We start from the raw sequence: 18,735 nt of genomic DNA, 5'->3' as shown, positions 1-18,735 counted from the left end.
ACGCTCTTATCCTTTTTCAAGTCAACCAAGTTGCCTTCAAACCATCTTCCAGTCATCCAAGTCTATGCTAGTAGAATAAGTTTAGATGTAGTTGCAAAGTCAATTATAGTCAGTAGAATGTCTGTTGCCTGTTGGGGAGCATCAAAATTAAGTGTGAGCAGATATTAAGCAGACATTATATTAATACTTAAATGATACTTAATACTTAAAAGTGTTACCAATTTTATTTAGGTTTGTTTTTTTAATCAGACAACTCATGGACCCGCAGAACCATCTATTAAAAACGTCCTGAGTTCACCTTTAACTCATAACTTTACATAACACTTTTATTTTCAACTAATTTCCCCTGCTGCTCTCCAGAAAAAAAAACAAAAAATGTTTTAGCATGAACTAGTTATTATTCAAACTTGGTATGGTAGTACTGCTGTTTTCTCCTCTGTATTAATAGTTGCTTTAGATAAAAACATCTGCTAAAGAAATATCTTGTTACCATATACTAAATGGTGCTATGTTTTAGGTTGGGACTATTAGCTCTAGAGATTCATGTCAGGTTGACTCATGCATGTCTTTTTGGGAATGTAAAATCAAAATGTAAAGTGTAAAATGAAAATTCTGTCATCATGAGTACATTATTTTTATTTTTGGGTGAGCTATTCTTAAGCAGTTTTATAACTTAAAACTGTTAGCTGTGTTCCAGTTTATCATTTTGTGCCATTTATTTTCTTTCTCCATTGTGAGAATATTTTATTTTGTTTTTCTGCTAACCTCAACTCTTGCCCAGGTGCATTGCTGTAATAATAGGTGTGTTCTCCTTGTGTCTAATGGATCGGCAGACATTCTACAGCCTTAATTAGATTGCTGGCCGAATCCTCTTATGCTATTAATGTTCTCAAGGTGTGGATTTAGTCTGACTGAGTCCAAAGGACAAACACGCAGAGCTGAGGACTCTCTCCTACAAGATGACATGGAGTAACAGTGGGGCCCAAAAGTCTGGGGCCACATTTAAAAAATCTTGGATCTTTATTGATTTATTATTTATTGATTTATTTTTAAACTAGATTTAGGATTTTAAAAAGTAAGTTTTGAAAAGTGAAGAAGTATGTAAACATCTGCACTGTTTATATTAGGTCACTAATTTCCACCTGTGGTCTCAGGCTTTTGGACCTCACCATGTGGCAAGAAAATGTAAAAAAAAGTTATCCAAATATTTATAACCCAAATGTTTTATCAGCGTTTTGCATTGCTCAGCTATTCTATTTTAATTTCAGGTAACTTTTATTTTTTCAGGTAATGAAGGTTTTTTTTTTTATGGCTTTAGTTTTAGTGTTAGTTTTATAATAACCCTGAGTCCACCCCTATCACAATATGATATTGAGCTTTGTAATATGGCACATTATCCTACTGGAAGTAGCAATCAGAAGATGGTTATATGGTCATAAAGGGATTGACTTGGTCAGCATTCTCAGCAACACTGTGGCGATTAAACAATGCTCTATTGGTACTAAGAGGCCCAAAGTGTGCCAAGAAAATCTCCTCCACACCATTACAGCACCAGCAGCCTGAACCGTTGATACACAGCTGGATGGATCCATGCTTTCATGTTGTTTATGCCAAATTCTGACCTGACCATCTGAATGTCGCAGCAAAAAATCAAGACTCATCAGACCAGGCAACGTATTTCCAATCTTCTATTGTCCAGTTTCCCGTGTGAATTGTAGCCTCAGTTTCCTGTTCTTATCTCACAGGAGTGTCACCGGTGTGTCTTCTGCTGCTGTAGCTCTTCTGCTTCGAGGTTTGACGTGTTGAGCGTTCAGAGATGTTCTTCTGCTTAAAGGTTTGACGTGTTGAGCGTTCAGAGATGCTCTTCTGCTTCAAGGTTTGACGTGTTGAACGTTCAGAGATGTTCTTCTGCTTCAAGGTTTGATGTGTTGAGCGTTCAGAGATGCTCTTCTGCTTCAAGGTTTGATGTGTTGAGCGTTCAGAGTTGCTCTTCTGCTTCAAGGTTTGACGTGTTGAGCGTTCAGAGATGCTCTTCTGCTTCAAGGTTTGACGTGTTGAGCGTTCAGAGATGCTCTTCTGCTTAAAGGTTTGACGTGTTGAGCGTTCAGAGATGCTCTTCTGCTTCGAGGTTTGAAGTGTTGAGCGTTCAGAGATGCTCTTCTGCTTCAAGGTTTGACGTGTTGAGCGTTCAGAGATGCTCTTCTGCTTCAAGGTTTGATGTGTTGAGCGTTCAGAGATGCTCTTCTGCTTCAAGGTTTGACGTGTTGAGCGTTCAGAGATGCTCTTCTGCTTCAAGGTTTGACGTGTTGAGCGTTCAGAGATGCTCTTCTGCTTAAAGGTTTGACGTGTTGAGCGTTCAGAGATGCTCTTCTGCTTCGAGGTTTGAAGTGTTGAGCTTTCAGAGATGCTCTTCTGCTTCAAGGTTTGATGTGTTGAACGTTCAGAGATGCTCTTCTGCTTCAAGGTTTGATGTGTTGAACGTTCAGAAATGCTCTTCTGCTTCGAGGTTTGATGTGTTGAGCGTTCAGAGATGCTCTTCTGCAGATCTCGGTTGTAACGAGTGTTTATTTGAGTTACTGATGCCTTTCTATCAGCTGGAACCGGTCTGGTCATTCTCCTCTGACCTCTGGCATCAACAAGGCATTTACACCCTCAGAACTGTCGCTCACTGGATATTGTCTCTTTTTCTGACCATTCTTTGTAAACCCTAGAGATGGTTGTGTGTGAAAATCCCAGTAGATCAGCATTTTCTGTGTAATATTCAGACCAGCCCGTCTGGCACCAACAACCATGAAACATTCAAAGTCACTTAAATTTAATTTCTTCTCCATTCTGATGCTCAGTTTGAACTTCAGCAGATCATCTTGATCATGTCTACATGCCTAAATGCATTGAGTTGCTGTCATGTGATTGGCTGATTATATATTTGCATTAATGAGCAGTTGAACAGGTGCACCTAAGAAATGGGCCTGTGAGTGTATATGATAAATAGTTACTGTTCATTAAAATGTTGGCAAATCAATGGAGGACTTGGTTCTGGTCCCCAATGCACAAGTCAATTGACCTTATTCAGAGCAGTGCCATGACAGGTATGAAAGCGAGGCTGTTAGGGATAGACTTACAGTGTTTTCAATGGCATCCGCTGTAAAAAGCTGTATAAAGCTCCTAGATCACTTATAATTTTCCACAGCTCATGTTGCCTGTAGTTTTTTGTCTACTGAAATTCCTTGGAAAGATATTTTTGCAGTGTTTCTTCAGCAGTACAATCCAAAAACAATTAAATAACAGTACAACCCACTGAAGAGATGTGGGTCTATCCCTCACAGCCTGACTTTCATTCCCATTAAAAATCAAAGATGGCGCTGCTGTGAATAGGGTGACCCAAAAAAAAAATCACAAATAATTATAACATCCATAATGCATTTTGTCAAAATTTTGTTCCGCAAATCTTGTGCCATTATAATATATCATTACACACCTAAAATAAACAGAAAGCTTTGACACAACGACTGTCCACCAGTCATTCATTAGGTCAGGCGTGCCGCGTGCTAGATATCGCTTATTTTCTATCATTTGTTTGAGAATATCTTGACTTTTACCAGGTTGATTTGATGTTCTTTGATTAGTAAATTCTGAACATAAGTAGTTTTGCACATAGCTATGTGGAGGGTTGACAACCATCCTGTAATTTTGGAAATGGCACTTAGCGTGTGTCTCTCTCAGATGGTTTTCATTATTGCATTGCAGATGCTTATGTGTTACGCTGTTAAATGGGATTTAAATGTGAAGTTTTACTCTTTCAGTTAGGGTTGGATGGCTTTGTGTTTGTGTCTGTGAGAGTGTTTGTGTGCATGTGAGCCTGTCAGAGCAGTGGTCATGCTTGTGTAAACAGCATGAATTCCTCACTGCGCTGAGGCCCTGCTTTCATCTGAGCCCAATGGCTGTTTCTTCCCTTCTCCGCCGCCCTGTTGAAGCTGCTGGTAAACACACCAGACACAGACTTGTTTCTGTGCTAAAAACACTCTTCTGAGATCCAGCTGAGAGTTAGAACGGGCTTCTCACAAGTGTCACCTCAGGTGAAGCCACACTTCATGGTGCAATGAATGCATTTCCCCTTAAGTTTTTAAAATAAATATATGGCATTAAAGGTAGGGAAGGCTTTTTTTTATTCATAAACACTTTTTGTTATACTGGTTGAAATCCTCTTCATATCCTGATAGCAATCAATAATAGAAGTGGTCTAAATACTAAACAATGTACATATATCTTCTTTGGAACTCTCAGGACCAAAAAATGTTCGTCCAATCATTGTATTCGGTCTAAATGCAATAATAGGACGTCCTATCTTCCGCACACCTCTGCAAGTCTCTGCAGAGTCGTAGACAGACAGTCACTGAGTGCCAAAAAGAAACAGCAGCCTCTTTTTACACTTCCTCCTGAACCAAAACAATGAGTTTATGCAGCATTCACACCATGTTGTAACCGTAATTACAAGATGGCAACCGTGACGTTCTACCCGGAGCTGTTCACGTCCTCAAACTCATAGTTAAGCGTTTCTATGTCAACACTATCAACGCCAAAATGAATCTGCAGCAGTCATGCAATGTTTACATGATTTTTGTCAGGAATTCAGTACAATGTATCCACACTCAAGAGGTCAAATGTCAGGCTCAGATAGTATACCGGTGTGAAAAAGAAAAGACGGCGCCAACCCCTGCAAAGACTTCAGATGACGCAAACTCTGAATCAACATGCACCAATGCTACATTTTTTTAAAAGTCATAATCATTTGTTAACAAACAAGTATTCATTACTTCAGTGAGCTCATTGTTTCTGCCTTAAATGATCAAATTGTCTAAATTAATACATTTTTCGCTAACTGTGATTTTGTATACATTTCTGAAATACATAACTTAGACAGTTACCTCTGATAACAAATCACTCTAAATTGTAATGTGGACTTTTGGCATTTAATGTGGCATTTTCTGTAAAGCTGCTTTGAAATGATTTGAATATGCAAATAAATGTTAATTGAATTGAATTGAATTTATTTTAATGTGTCAGTATTACAGAGTAATTATACATTTAAGTACTGAGTAATAATTATTAACTACATGTATTTTCCTTAGGGTTAGGATGAGGGTTTGGTTTAGGGTTAACTGCATGTAATTTATAGTTATTACTACAGTAACTAAATGTAATGTGTAACAACGACACTGTAAGAAAGTGTTACTGACCACTTATTATGGAAATAACATACTTAAAAAGAATATGCTTAAGGGCGAACTGAATGTTCGCACACATAAACCTTGGCACACATAAACAAAAGTTCATCAACTTCTGATGATAGTGATGTGGTGCCTTTATTCTTTCCAACCTCCTTGTGTTTGGGTCTTTGGAAAGCTGAATGTAACAACAGAGGTTTGTTTCTCTGTCTGCACAGCTGTTGAGAACCATCCTCATTTCCACAGTCAAAAAACTCCTCTGGAAACATCCCATGGATCCCAAGCAGCACAGAAAAATACAGCTTATTTATTGGCATTTATGGTTCCATGAAGAACCTTAAACATCCATAGAACCTTTCCATTGCTCAAAAGGTTCTTAATAGTGGAAAATGGGTTTTAAGATTATTAAGAAGTTGCGATTTATAGTCCTTTACAATTGTTCCTTGTCAGACTGTAAGAACATGATCCCAGCTGTAAGCCATTTCACACTGTAATATCTCAGTCATTAATGTCAGACTGGATGAAAGTCAAGATGCATTAAAAACGGACGCACACAAGAAAACCCGTCTGGAGTTTTAATTTAAATCATCAATCAATGACACGTTCGCTGACAGTGAGCTGCATTTACATGTGAGATAGAAATGGTGGCTACAAAGTAATCTCTAACGTTAATTTTGGTCATGGCTTGTGTCTTGAAAAATGAAGACAATTTGACGTAGAAGTCACACTGCAGGACTGTGCGTCAAATCTTCAGACACTGCCAGAATTTCGTCGGAGGTCAAATTTGATCATTTTATCGTATTAATTTGCTGCCGGTGAACATGTCAAACTACCAATCAAAGACTTAGATTTTAGCCTAGGATCAGAGGCATAGACTGTAAAAAAATATGGACGACGCCCCTTCGCTCTCTTACATTGGTGAGAAGTGAAGCCGCCAGTGTCCCGATATGGCGCTGACATCTTGGGGCTTGAGTCTGCGCAGTAGCGATTTTGGGACCAGACCTGCGCAGTCGTGAGCAGGAAGTAAAGCCGCGAAATCAAGGCCCCGCCCTCACTCTCGGTGTGAAATAATTAATTCTAGAAATTTAGATATTAAATTTAAAGCTCCAATCTCCTCAGTCCTCCGAAGATCCCGGAAAAAAGTCTGTTGGTGCTTCAGTGACTACTTCGCTCAGAGAACCTGTCAATCACAGCTGTCAATCATGACGTAACACCACCGTTTTTATAGCATCAAATAACTAACTAAAAACAAACTTATTTTAAAAACAAACACTTGAATTTAAATCAGTGTTATAAAAACTACAGTAAATGACAGAAACCACCTTCGTAAAAAGATATCTGAAGTGTAATTAAATTGTTTAGTTGGTCTCAAGTCCCGTTGAATAACACAGGGAGGCGGGATTTATGACCTATACTAGGACCAGTCACCGGGGGGCGATCGAGACGTTTTGGCTTCACTTTTCAGGGCTTGTGCGGCACGCTTGATCAGAGGAATATTAGGATTTGCTAGTCTCAGATGGCCAAATCGTGACCAAAATCGTACAGTGTGCACCCGGCTTAAAATAATTTTTCTTTTAAGAACTGTTTCATGAATGGAACCAAAATGGTTATTTAATGGCATTGCTGTGAACAACCCTTTAGAACTTTTATTTTTAAGAGTTTATGGTATGTAATACATTAACATGTGATGGGAAGCATGTGGTGGCACGCAGAATGAAATAAACATCCTCCTTACGGTACACTCCGTTCCTCCACCCTGTCCCAGGTTGGTCTGTAAAGTCCCCCTTTACGTCCGCCTCAAGATTAGGCCATTGTTTAGCCCATAGCTATTGACGCTGGACTAAGAGTGTCCATCTATCCTCCTGGCTTCTGTTACAGTAAGACCTCTTGACATGCTCGTAAAATCTAGGCCATGTAATCTGTTGCCCTTGGACGTTCTCATTATCGATTGCCCTTATGGGACAGAGGGCAGATCCCATTACTCTGGTCCAGAGCTTTAGCTGAAGTGGACGCTGGTTGTGTTTTCTCTGAATGAAGGAGTGCTCAGTGTGTCTGACTTTTGTGACTGTAGGATGTTGTCATACTTCAGCTTTCCTCTGAATGTCTGAATACAGATTGTGTTTGCATCTCTGTTGTAGCTGTCATTGCCACATCTGTCAACGTGCTTGTGCTCAGACCATGACTTTTCTGACTAGTCTAGAATAGTATTTGTTAAAAATATTATTTTGACTAAAAGACACTTATCTCTTTAGAAAATTGAGAGAAACATATTTTTTGGGGAAGAAAGTTAATGTCGACAGTGAGTTTGATTAATTGTATGACAATTTAGGACAAAAAAAAATAAACAAGACCTATGACAGAGATATCATAAAATGCAAGACACTGCCTTGCCATGCAAGTTACCATCCAGTTAGGTCAATTTGTGTCCTTACAGTATCCTCATAGTACATTCTCTCCAAATACAAAAAGTTTGGAAACACTTTATTTTAGTGTCCTTTTTTTTTTATTTTAGTGCGAGTACCTTATTAACCAGTGAATTAAATTGAGTGTGTGAGTGGAGGGAATATCCATGCAGATGAGATGATTTAGATCAGATGGGAAAGCATTGATCCATTGCTATGTTCCACTTCCTGATAGTTTGTGTCAGAGTCTGGGTGACAGAGTTTCATGGCAGATCACAAGTGTTTTGTCTTGTAAATGAACAATCCTGATCATCTCAGATGGTGCTTTGCTTATAGCTACAATAATTATAATTCCAAATATAGCTGCATATATTTGCATTTGTTTTACAAAAAATACTCGGAACTAGTGCCATTTAAAAAAAATAAGTTGCAGTATTAAGACTTTTATTATGTAAGACTTTTTTTGTGCATTTTTAATAGAGTTGATTTTTTTTTTTTTTTTAAATGTGAACAGCTGACATGTCATTTATAGTCACACCATAAGAGCAATTTTATTCTCAACTCAATATTCTGGTTTAAAATATTTATGATTTCCGCATACCACTACATCCATATGAAAAATATGAACTTGTATTTCAAGATTTTTTATTTACATTTATTGTCATTCAACTTCAAAATAGAACTGCACGATTAATCATTAAAAGTATAAAAATAAATCAAATAATTAAAATTAAATGACATACATTAAAATAAAAAAAATACATATTTTTAAATAGACTGTAGCAATTAACATTTTGTCAGAACCTCTAGTAAATGACATGTTATTTTGTTTAGTTGTCTGTTCAGAATCATGAGAGAATCGTGATCTCTGTTTAAAACAAGAAACAATTATCCAGAATCATGCAGCTCTTCAAAATTTGAGTGTTATACTTGCCGTTTCTTTGTAATAAATTGTAAAATTGACTTTCAATTTCTGACAATTTTTTTAAAATGTACTTCATTTTATCTATAGTACGTACATATGACAGACAGCCTCCCATACACACATTTTGATTAATGATATAAATGTACAACTTTAAACAGTTTCTACTTTTTTATCTCTTTCTCTCTCTCTCTCTCTGGTTTGCTAGTGACAAAACAGACAGGACAGCAACTGTTGCCTTGTTTTTCTCCTCATATAGTGCACCCATTTAAATTTCCCTTTACCACCTACTTAATGCTCAGAATACTTGGAGATGTAGGCTGCGCTTTGCTCCTGGTTGCTATGGTGCCATCGGCAGCAGGGTGGAATAAGTAATAAACATTTGTAGAGTGTTATAAATGATTCCCTGCTTAAATCCTCTTGTCCTTTGAATGGAGCCTTTCACCTTGTAAATCTTTAAAAGCACTGTCTGTATCAGGGCCGCCTGGATCACTTTTATCCCACATACCATTGCAGATAATAAAATACAATGCTCACCTCTGGCTTGCATGAAAAGCACATTTCTGATTCTTGCTTTAGCAATTCAAACACACTGAAAAAAAAAATAGTTTTGTTCAGTAAATATATTGGGGGGAAAAAACAGCCAAAGCCTGCACTGCCCAATCCTTCAACCCTATCCGCAATCTCCTCAACCCTTTGTCTCCCTGATAAATTCGCCTCATTCTGAGTGTTCGCCAGTCCAGCCCTGAAATGTCGACCCACTAGCTTCACCTAGAACCTCCGCGTGGGTGTCACTCCACCTCGGCCTGTTCACCAGTCGGCTCCACCTGGGACCGTTGTCCCTATGGCTCCACTGGGCTTCCTCATCCCTCCGGCTTCACCTTGGTCAGTCGTCACACTGCTATCACCATGGACTTATGGGACTTAGTCTGTGACTCGTCCCTCCACCCCTTTGGCTCTGGCGGGCTCCTTCATCCCTCCAGCTCTGCCTCGGCGACCTAACCTTCTGTGTCGCCTGATCCCTCCAGTTCTCCGCCTGGGACTCCACTGCCAACAGCTCCATCTCGGCATGTGGTCCCCCTGGTTCCTACTGTCAAGCCTCCACCATAGGGAGTCTTCCCCCTCTCGACTCCACCGTGGGCTTGCATCCTGGCCCTCCCGCCCTGGCTCTTACCGTTGTCTTCTCCAGCCAGGTTCCTGTCCTGTGTTCCTGCAACCAAAGTCCTCCGCCAAAGCCCCTTCCCACCCTCCTCTGTTATACTTTTTGTAAAGTTAATGAGGCGCGAGGACGCGTCACCTCGCTGGGGGGGATATGTCATGGCTGATCTGTGTTCTGTGTATGTTTGGGTGAGTTTTCATGAGTTTCCTATGTTTCAGTTAGTTACTGTGGTTTCTCATTGTTTGATTATTGTTTGCACCTGTTGTTCATTTCATTAATTAGTATGGTCTGTATTTATGCTTCATGTTTCTTTCAGTTGATTTTCAGTTCTCGTCATGTGTATAGCGGTTGTTCTGTTTCTAGTGTTCTGAGTGTTGTGTTAAATAAATATTCACACTTCTGCGAATAGGTCAGTTTTTCTAAACTTTATTGCAAAAACACATAAACAGTTCTTATATTTGTAATAATATTTTGCAGTATTACTGTTATTACTGTATTTTCAGTCAAATAAATGCAGCCTTGGCGAGCATAAGAGACTTCTTTCAAAAATATAACAAAATTTATATGTTTCCAAACTTTTGACAGATACTGTAAATATATCGAAAAAAAGCAGGAATATCCTGTTACTGAATCTTTGTCAAAAAACTAAAATGTCTACAAGGTCATTCAAATGAACCATATCTGATTCATTCAGTGCCCATCAATTCATAAATAATACCAAGATTTGGTCTGAATATTAGTTAGGTAACATGACTGCATACTGAGCAATGTCATCATGAGCTAATTAATATTCATGAGCTCAGTGACGTCACTTACTCCTTTGTAATCTGTTTCCCACCTCTGTTTTGCCTGTGATTTGACGGTCTTTTTTGGCAGTTCACATTTCTGCTTGACAAGCCTCTAAGCTACTTCACAAAACCTGTTTAGCTAGTTAAATAAAGCAAGAGGATCAAGCCAAAAAGCTAACAAGAGAAAAAACACGAGGGGCTAACGGGGAGCTGACGGGCCACCAGCCAAAAACACTGGCACTCTAGCGTATCCAGGGCTAATCGGAACAAGTGCCAGGAATCTGCAATAGTGAATGAAAGTGTGAATAAGAGTTCGGAATTACTTGCATAATGTGTTTTTCCTTCCTTTACTTTTGTCCTTTCATGCACAGTGGGCTCAAATATGTTCAGCTTTATGGTTCGAGAGCATGAATTTCAGTCAATCGTCCACGTGTGGCCGAACTTCTGTGTTATTAAGATTACAATAATGACACATATAGCGTGACAACATCTCATCTGACAGCAGATACTCAATCAGGTTGTGTTTTTCTCAAGCACTCTTTACTTAAACTGCGTCTGACAGAAGAGTCAACAGCTTTCATGCACGTCTTTTAAAATAAACATTTCACATCAGAAAAACATTTAGAATTACGTTTTTGTTGCTTCGTTGACTACACACTACGAGACCCACTCAAAACAGTCTTGCGACCCAAAGGCAGGTTGAGAAACACTGTTATAAGCGACTCAAACTTGTGGAGATTGAGCTACGCTTTTGCAAATTGATGATCGCACTAAACCATATTGCGATTATGGTTTATTTCGATATCCCTTAAAGTCATAATTTTACATGCAGGAACATTAAATTAATTACAGGGATAGTTCACAGGAAAAATTGAATGAAAAAGCAGCACGGAGATTCAGATAAATTTCTTCTTTTGTGTTACATGGAAAAAGCAAATCTTCTGGGTTTAGATTAGAACAACACAAGGAAGAGTAAATGTCGGAATTTTCTTCTTGCCCTTTAATTCAGTGTAAGTGTGTTTTGGCATCAGATCTAGTCTGAACAAGAAAGAAGCTTGAAAGTGAGAAATTGTTTTGTAGAAGCAATGAAATCATAATGTTTACCAAGTTAATATTGCTCTTTGTTTTTCTTTTCCCTAGTGAAAGAAAAACTGTGTTTTGGGACATGAACGGCAGCCACCGTGTCCTGTTTGTGTGGGAAGAAACTGCAGCAAAATAGGAATTTTCTCTCTTAAAATGAGTGGAAACACTTAGAAACAATCCAGGTACTGATTCTGCAGCCGCAGTCTTAGTGCACAGCGCATATTTTCTGTCTATGTGGTTGGCAATCTGTTTACTGGAAGGGTTCTGTGCACACGGCACATGTTCCTGCATGTGCAGACCAGCCTAAGAAGACAAAAATTGGAAACGGTTATGCAGGGAAAGAGCAGGATTTGGGTACTATCCTGTCTTAAATGTGATTAATGTGCTTGCTGGCGTAGGAAAAAAAAACTACTGATGTTAATTGGAAGCAGACTCAATTACTATTGTTCAGAGCTGTGAGGATTCAGAAGCAAATTCCAAGCATACAGTGCATCCTTTCTGCATTAATCTGCATGTTGGTCCTTCTTAAGCAACATGCCATGAAAGGTGTTTAAAATATCATTAAACTTTCAAAATCATTGTATTGCAATGGACATGGTACCATGCAGATCGATGCAAGCTCCAGAAATTAAATAATTCTATATCAAATAGACAATGATATGTGGAAAAAGTAATGGTGGTTATGCAAGAACTGTGATGTTTTTGGTCTCAAGACCTTTAAAATCCACTTTCCTAGGCTTGTTTGATTTAGAAACAGAGAGTGTCTGTTGCTCCCCGTCTCGCCTCTGTAAACTGTGTTCACGGCCTTACTGAGAATTTGCCTTTACCTGCCCCCATGTTTGCATCTGTTTCAGGCCATATAAGAGATGCATTTGTTCTCAGGATTTAAGAGGCCTTTAAACATACCTGTGCTTTTCACATTTTATTTTCTGTAGGACTGCTTGAAATCATCTAAGCATCTATTACACTGTAGATGCAGATGGAAAGAGTGTGAACATGCAGATATCCTCAGATCTGGAAAATAGTTTGTTCTTCAATGTGCAGAGACTTCTACAAGTAAACCATTTGTGATTGTAGGCCCCAAAAGAGTTTAAACAGTGTGATTCCATGGCATTCTGCAAACATGCTTGCTTTGTTGGAGGGCCTTGTTCAGCCAATGGTGTGATTGGAGGTGTGGCTACCTGTTTGTCTGACCAATGGGAGATGGAGCACTGTAAGTGTTTAGGAAATCTGTTTGTAAGCCATTGTTTTGCATTTCTGTTTGGTGCCACTGGTGGACACAAATCCCTAAATTTACTAATGCGGTCTCTTGCAAAGCATGCTGGGAATTACAGATCCACTGCCCAGGGCTGCATTTCTAAAACGCATTGTGAGCTAAGTTGATGGTAGAGACCGTTGGTGGCAAAGGCTCTACGATCTACTTAGGCTCATGATGCTTTTGAGAAATGCAGTCCTGGGCAGTGGATCTGTACCAGCATGCTTTGCAAGGGACTGCATTAGTAGAGTACAATTAGGGATTAAGTGTTATTTTATGTGTTTTGCACTTGCAGTAAAGGGAATGTTTGTCATGGGAATGTTAATGTTTAATGTTCAGTTGGACATTTAGAGGAGTTTCTGTTATTAAATGTTGTGGTTACCATTGTGCTGAAGAGTAGCGCTGTCAATTGCAATTTTCACTTGATGCAACATAATGTGTATAAACACCCCAAATCACAATTTCTCATTGAAGCACAATTCTCAGATCAGCAAGGAACAGCCAAACACAAACCTTTACTTCTTCTTTGTCCTTCAGAGCAGATGTCCTGTAGCTGACACGAGTCACTACTATACTGCCCTCTATAGGTGTAGTGGAGTCGTAGTGCTCATGTGTTGAATGTGTCCATCCTTGAATGTGTCCATTGCAAATTGTAAATTGAGTCAATGTAACTCAATTAAGTTAAAATAGCATCAACCTGATTGAATTAGGTTACAACAACACAATTTTAATTTATTGGTAGAATCAGGTAGAAATACCTCCTTAAAGCAACAACTGCATGTTCACTTTTTACAGTGAAGGGTTTTTCGACTCAATTTTAAAGACCCCCCCCCCTTTTTTTTTTTTTTCCAAAAATGAGAAATGTCTTATATGATTGCATAATGATTTATTATTTAATTGGTTATTTAAATGTAATCAATTTAATCAAAACAAAATTAGTTCATTAATTTTAAATCCATAAAATGATACTATTATGTGAAGCACCTGACAGAACCTTTTTTTCCAATAGTTTGGCATCTAAGTTCTTTTTGTATGGATGCTTCAAATGCAATATATAACAGAATGTAATTTCTTAACCAAACTGTGCTGACCAATACTATAAATATAGATATTCGAAGGGGTTCGGGCTGACAAAAAAATGTGGAAATCCCTGACCTATAACATTAAGATAGCTCAACCCACTGATCAGATTGTATTGTGGCGTCAGGCAAGGCAACCCTCACTAAGGTTCATGACTGATCATTGTTTTCCATTAACCCACCATTGGCAGGTGTGACCATTAATTATATTGTTTTCATCGTTTGAGACCACACAACTGTGAGAGATGATCTGCATGGAAACATTAGAATCTCAAGGTACAGAATTGAGGATTTGACTATGGACAGATCGACAACAGTTATTTTTTTTCCATAAACTTATTTATTTTTTGTGCTTGATATGGGCTAACTGGTGGGAACAGTATACAATCACCATTTGACTTCTCAAATTCCTCTTCCCTTTGTAGCAGCCTTGTTTTCAAAGTAGTACTGATCAGAGTCCTGAACAAGGATTGAAGGCTTTGTGTTCTTGTTCTGTTAAAATAACCCACTACAATCACAAGAGTGGTGACTAAGGCCTCTGGCATGCCAAAAATAGTATTTATCACTTACTATTGGTGTAGAATAAGCAGTCAGGACTTTTCTCATGTTTTTTCCGTGTCTATGGCCAGGCTGTGTAGGGTTCAGAAAGACACTGTATACCTGGAATTGGACTGACAGATGTAGATGACTTTTATGGTCATGGAAAAGTACTGAAATAAAATTTGTGGTGATTATCAGGCCCTGCCTGGCGATAATCCACTTGAAATGAGATATTGGAAATTCACTGCATATATCAGTTGCCACAAAGAAATCTGTGCAAGGCTATTTTGACTTGCAGTGTTTTACTGAGACATAGGGGCCCGTTCACACGACACGTTTTTAGTCGTTTTCACGGATCTGTGTGAATGGGTATCGTTTTGACAGCTTTGTCGTCTGTATGCGAAAAACTCAGTTTTTAGTACATCGTTGTTGTGTAAACGTACCCATAATTAATGGATTTTTCTTCTGATTCCCTCTAGAGTCAGTATATGATCTTCTCCCAAAAGAGCTGCAGCTGCCATCTTCTAGAGAGCAGAACGCAGCCGCTATGAGTCAAAAAAGTGGTGGAGAGGCGGGACCTCCTCCGTCAACAGCTCTCGCCGCAGGTAAGCTTGGCTTTTGTCTTTTAAGCCATCTTTTCTCTCAAGCTGACTTGAGTCTGATGCTGAAGACTGGAACTAAGGCCTACATCAAGATGCATATTCAACTGCCCTTTTTTTTCTGTGGTTGATTAATTTGGTTAATGAAAAATGGTCTCTATATGACAGGTGGTTTGAAGGGAGGGCTTGTGACATCAGACGAAAAAGGAAAGTCGTTTCAGAGGTGGAGCGAGTTTTGATAAAAGATTACAGAGAACATGCACTGATGAATTGTTCACAATAGGACCAGGAACGTGCATTAAGATGTAAATTGGAACCTTTTTTTAATTTCAGTTTTAATCAAACAATATAAAGAAAACTGTTTTAATGGTAAACATTAAAACAATACTCATTATTTAGTTACAAAATATAAATCTGATTGCATTTAGCATGGATTGCGGTCTTTTACCAAAATCTAGATCCTGTTGTGAATGTTGGTCCTTGCTGGAAGAATATAAAGAAAAGCCTTCAAAAAGCCTTTTTTATGAAAAAATAAATTAAAAAAATGATTTTTCAGAGTAAACTAAAATATTTTTGGGGCATTAGAGTAGCAAACATGCTTTGCAAATAGTAATTAAATATCAGTCCTATTTTTTTATTTTTTTATTTAACAGTGATTAACAATTAGTAAAATTATAATAATCTTCCACTACTACTAATAATAATAAACTCACATTATTAATAAAAAATATAATTTAACAAAGCAGTCAGACTGTCTTCCCTTGTGAAATTCCAGTTTGCTCTCCAGCATTTTCTTTTTAGTTTTATGAATGGACATAATTGGCTCAGTGCCTTTAGGTCCCACATTCCCAATCTCATTTGGTTTTGCACTGAAAAAATGTGAGAAAAAAAAAACCCCACAATAACAAAAAAGGTTATTCTGTTTAGAATAATATTCCAATGAGAAAAATCAACATGTGCAAAATGTATTCTCAGAAATTCTATATACAACATATATATGCTCAGAAATGCATGCATAATTGGCAAATGCTTTCTAAAGGATTTTCAATTCAAACTCCTCCTGACTTGCATTGAACACTGAGAAAAGAAACTGTCCACAAAACACTCCTCAGAACTTTTCTTTTGAGTTCCTATTTGTACATTCAAAATGCAATTCACTTTAGTTTCTTTTACTCTGCCCCTTTATCAAAGTGCCCAGGTTTAGGGTGAGTTTCTGTAAGCCAGAAGTCTGTTGCCTTTGGACATCTGTACCTAACTGCAGCCAAATGCATCCCTCTGACGAGGCAGGACATGCTGGCTGCAGCTGAAGGAAGGTGACGTATTTTCCAGCTTAAATGAATTTCATTGTGGGATTTTAGGTTTCACTGCAAATTGGACTTGCTTCTTCTGGCTATTTTCTCCTCCTGTTTAATTAATATTTTGTTTGTGTATCTTTTTATTCTTGAATCAAGAATATGTTCTTAGCAATCAAACATGTGCTCATTGTATTTGCTATTTGTTTGACTTATTGTTTGGCATTCGTTTTTTGGTTTCTTTGCTTGGTGTTTTGTTTTCATTTTGTTTTTGATTGTTTTTTGATTTATTTCTTTGTATTTATTGTTTTGTTTGGCTTTACATTTTGTCTACTACTTTGTTTTATTTTGTTTTGTGATGGTTGTCTCTTTTTGCCATATTAATGTCCCTTCTTTACATGATCTATTCTCTCTGTTCAGAGATATTTGGGATCACCTGCATTGAGCCATTGTGTCACTGCCTTGTCTCTAACCCTAGCCCTTTATTACATTTATCATTTTTTATTCTCTTTTACACTGTCTGAGTAATGTCTATCATAATTGCAAATTACTGTTCCTTTCCTAAAGGTACACTATGTAACTTTTGGTCCTCTAGTGGTTAAACAAAACTCCATGCATTTTGCTGCAGAACATTATTTTGGTTGTGCTTTGGTGTGACTGTGCAGATGAATATGGATCTCCTGCTGCTCATAAAACATTCACTACTAGGCTTAAGAGATATAACCAGTTTAGATGGAAAGGATCTCAAGCTGACTTGCTGAAGACGCGTTAGCTTTACCCAATAACAGACACGGTGCTTCCTTGAAAATAAATTCCAGCACAGCGCCGCAACAATCATAAAGAAATGACCCTTCACAATAGATAGTGCTTTATAATGAACTCTGTTAGAGAGCTGCATATGGGGATCTCATGGAGTTCTGTCTCATTCTCTTTTTGTCAGCAGACTCTCCTCTGTTCGGGTTTATTTAAAAAAAAAAAACAGCTGATTCCCCGGAGGTTGGAGATTTAGCTGCTCCATGTCAATCTTTCTCGCTCATTGTTGTGACAACTAATCTCTGGCACTCCCAAGTAGCGAGAAGTCTCACGTAGCCAGACCTTCAGACTGACGGCAGAAGGTCTGGACTCTATCGCAGCTTTTCTTGGCCAAGGAGGACGTTTGACTGATGTGTAACGCAACCAATCACAGTTCGATTTGTTCCGCGTCAAGTTTAGGGGCGTGACAATATAATGTCGGTGTCCCTACAATAACAGACCGGCGTGCATCTAATAAATTATCATTCAAGAACTTTGTGCAAGTTTACTGTTACAATGGAGCCGCGAACTTCAAATACTTTTGAAAATCCAGCATTGTTCATTGAAACAGTTGTAAACACAGTGGCTTTCTTCTTCCACAAGGTTTTTTTTGCGTCACGGCATTTGTTTCCAGGCGGACCGTTAAAGAACGCGACACACGCGTCTCTCGGACATCCTGTAGAATTCAACCAATCAGATTGCGACTTCGAAACTCCTGAAGTGTTTCCAGAAAAGTGTGCCAAATGCATCAGACGTTCAGCCAACGGTCCATGGGCGTGGCGTCTGAGGCTGAGACTAACCGGCGAGTGACGTATGTGCGTAATTTCCCACAAAAAAACATTCTTGCTACGTCTAAAATATAAAAACTTATAATAGGCTTACTAAAGTGAATCAGGGTAAGACAAAAACATGTTTTGAAGGAGGATTGATGATGTATTGACTCGTTATTCATATTTAGTTAATTTTGACCAAAAAAGTTACATAGTGTACCTTTATGATTACTTTCCATGAATTCTCCATATTTCTTGAGAGTATTTAATTGAATCAATAACTGCTCATACATTTATACATTTAAACACATTTAAGCATTTTTGTACTGATCATATAAATCATTTTTAACTGTAATGTTCGACTTTTAATTCAGTTTGCCTACATGTTTTAAAGGTTCACTATGCAGAAATGTTCAGTTACTGTTTGTAAACACAACATTCAAACTTGGCCCCTCCTCATGGGCGGAGCACCACCAGAAGCCACGCCCTCTCTTTCCCCTGACATGATATCAGTTGCACAGACAGACCAACCGAACTGACTCAAGTTTAGCGAGCGAGTTTAGCCATCTTTATTCTAGCGTGCTAATAAACAATAATTACGTGTCATCATAAAAATGTAATTATAATGCGTAGTAATCTGCCGAGTTACATAAAGCAGTCAACAAAGCAATAGCTACATTAAGCAAATTTTTTTTGTATATAGACAGAACTTAGTGGAGCGTCCCAAACTTCAGACACAGACCCGCCCTCACCTACGCCACATGTCGTCGACAAAAAAGGCTAAAGCACAGAAATTCAAGAAGAAAATATCAAAGTACAGGCACAAGGT

The 18,735-nt window shown here is 38.3% G+C and overlaps 1 protein-coding gene across 2 annotated transcripts in view; it reads left to right on the top strand.

Annotated features, from left to right (window-relative positions):
* The window catches only part of nfat5b (nuclear factor of activated T cells 5b), a 52,073-nt gene that overhangs the window by 13,344 nt on the left and 19,994 nt on the right, over window positions 1-18,735 (top strand). For both annotated transcript variants that reach the window (XM_079865495.1, XM_079865494.1), the window contains exon 2: window positions 14,933-15,058. In XM_079865495.1, coding sequence (XP_079721621.1) covers window positions 14,933-15,058 — 126 coding nt within the window. The remainder of the gene's footprint in view (window positions 1-14,932; window positions 15,059-18,735) is intronic.

The sequence above is a fragment of the Squalius cephalus genome, assembly GCF_949319135.1.
Source record: "Squalius cephalus genome assembly, chromosome: 3".
NCBI classification, from domain to species: Eukaryota; Metazoa; Chordata; class Actinopteri; order Cypriniformes; family Leuciscidae; genus Squalius; species Squalius cephalus.
The sequence above is the reverse complement of the archived record's forward strand: the minus strand, read 5'-3'. Positions and strand labels throughout refer to the sequence as shown.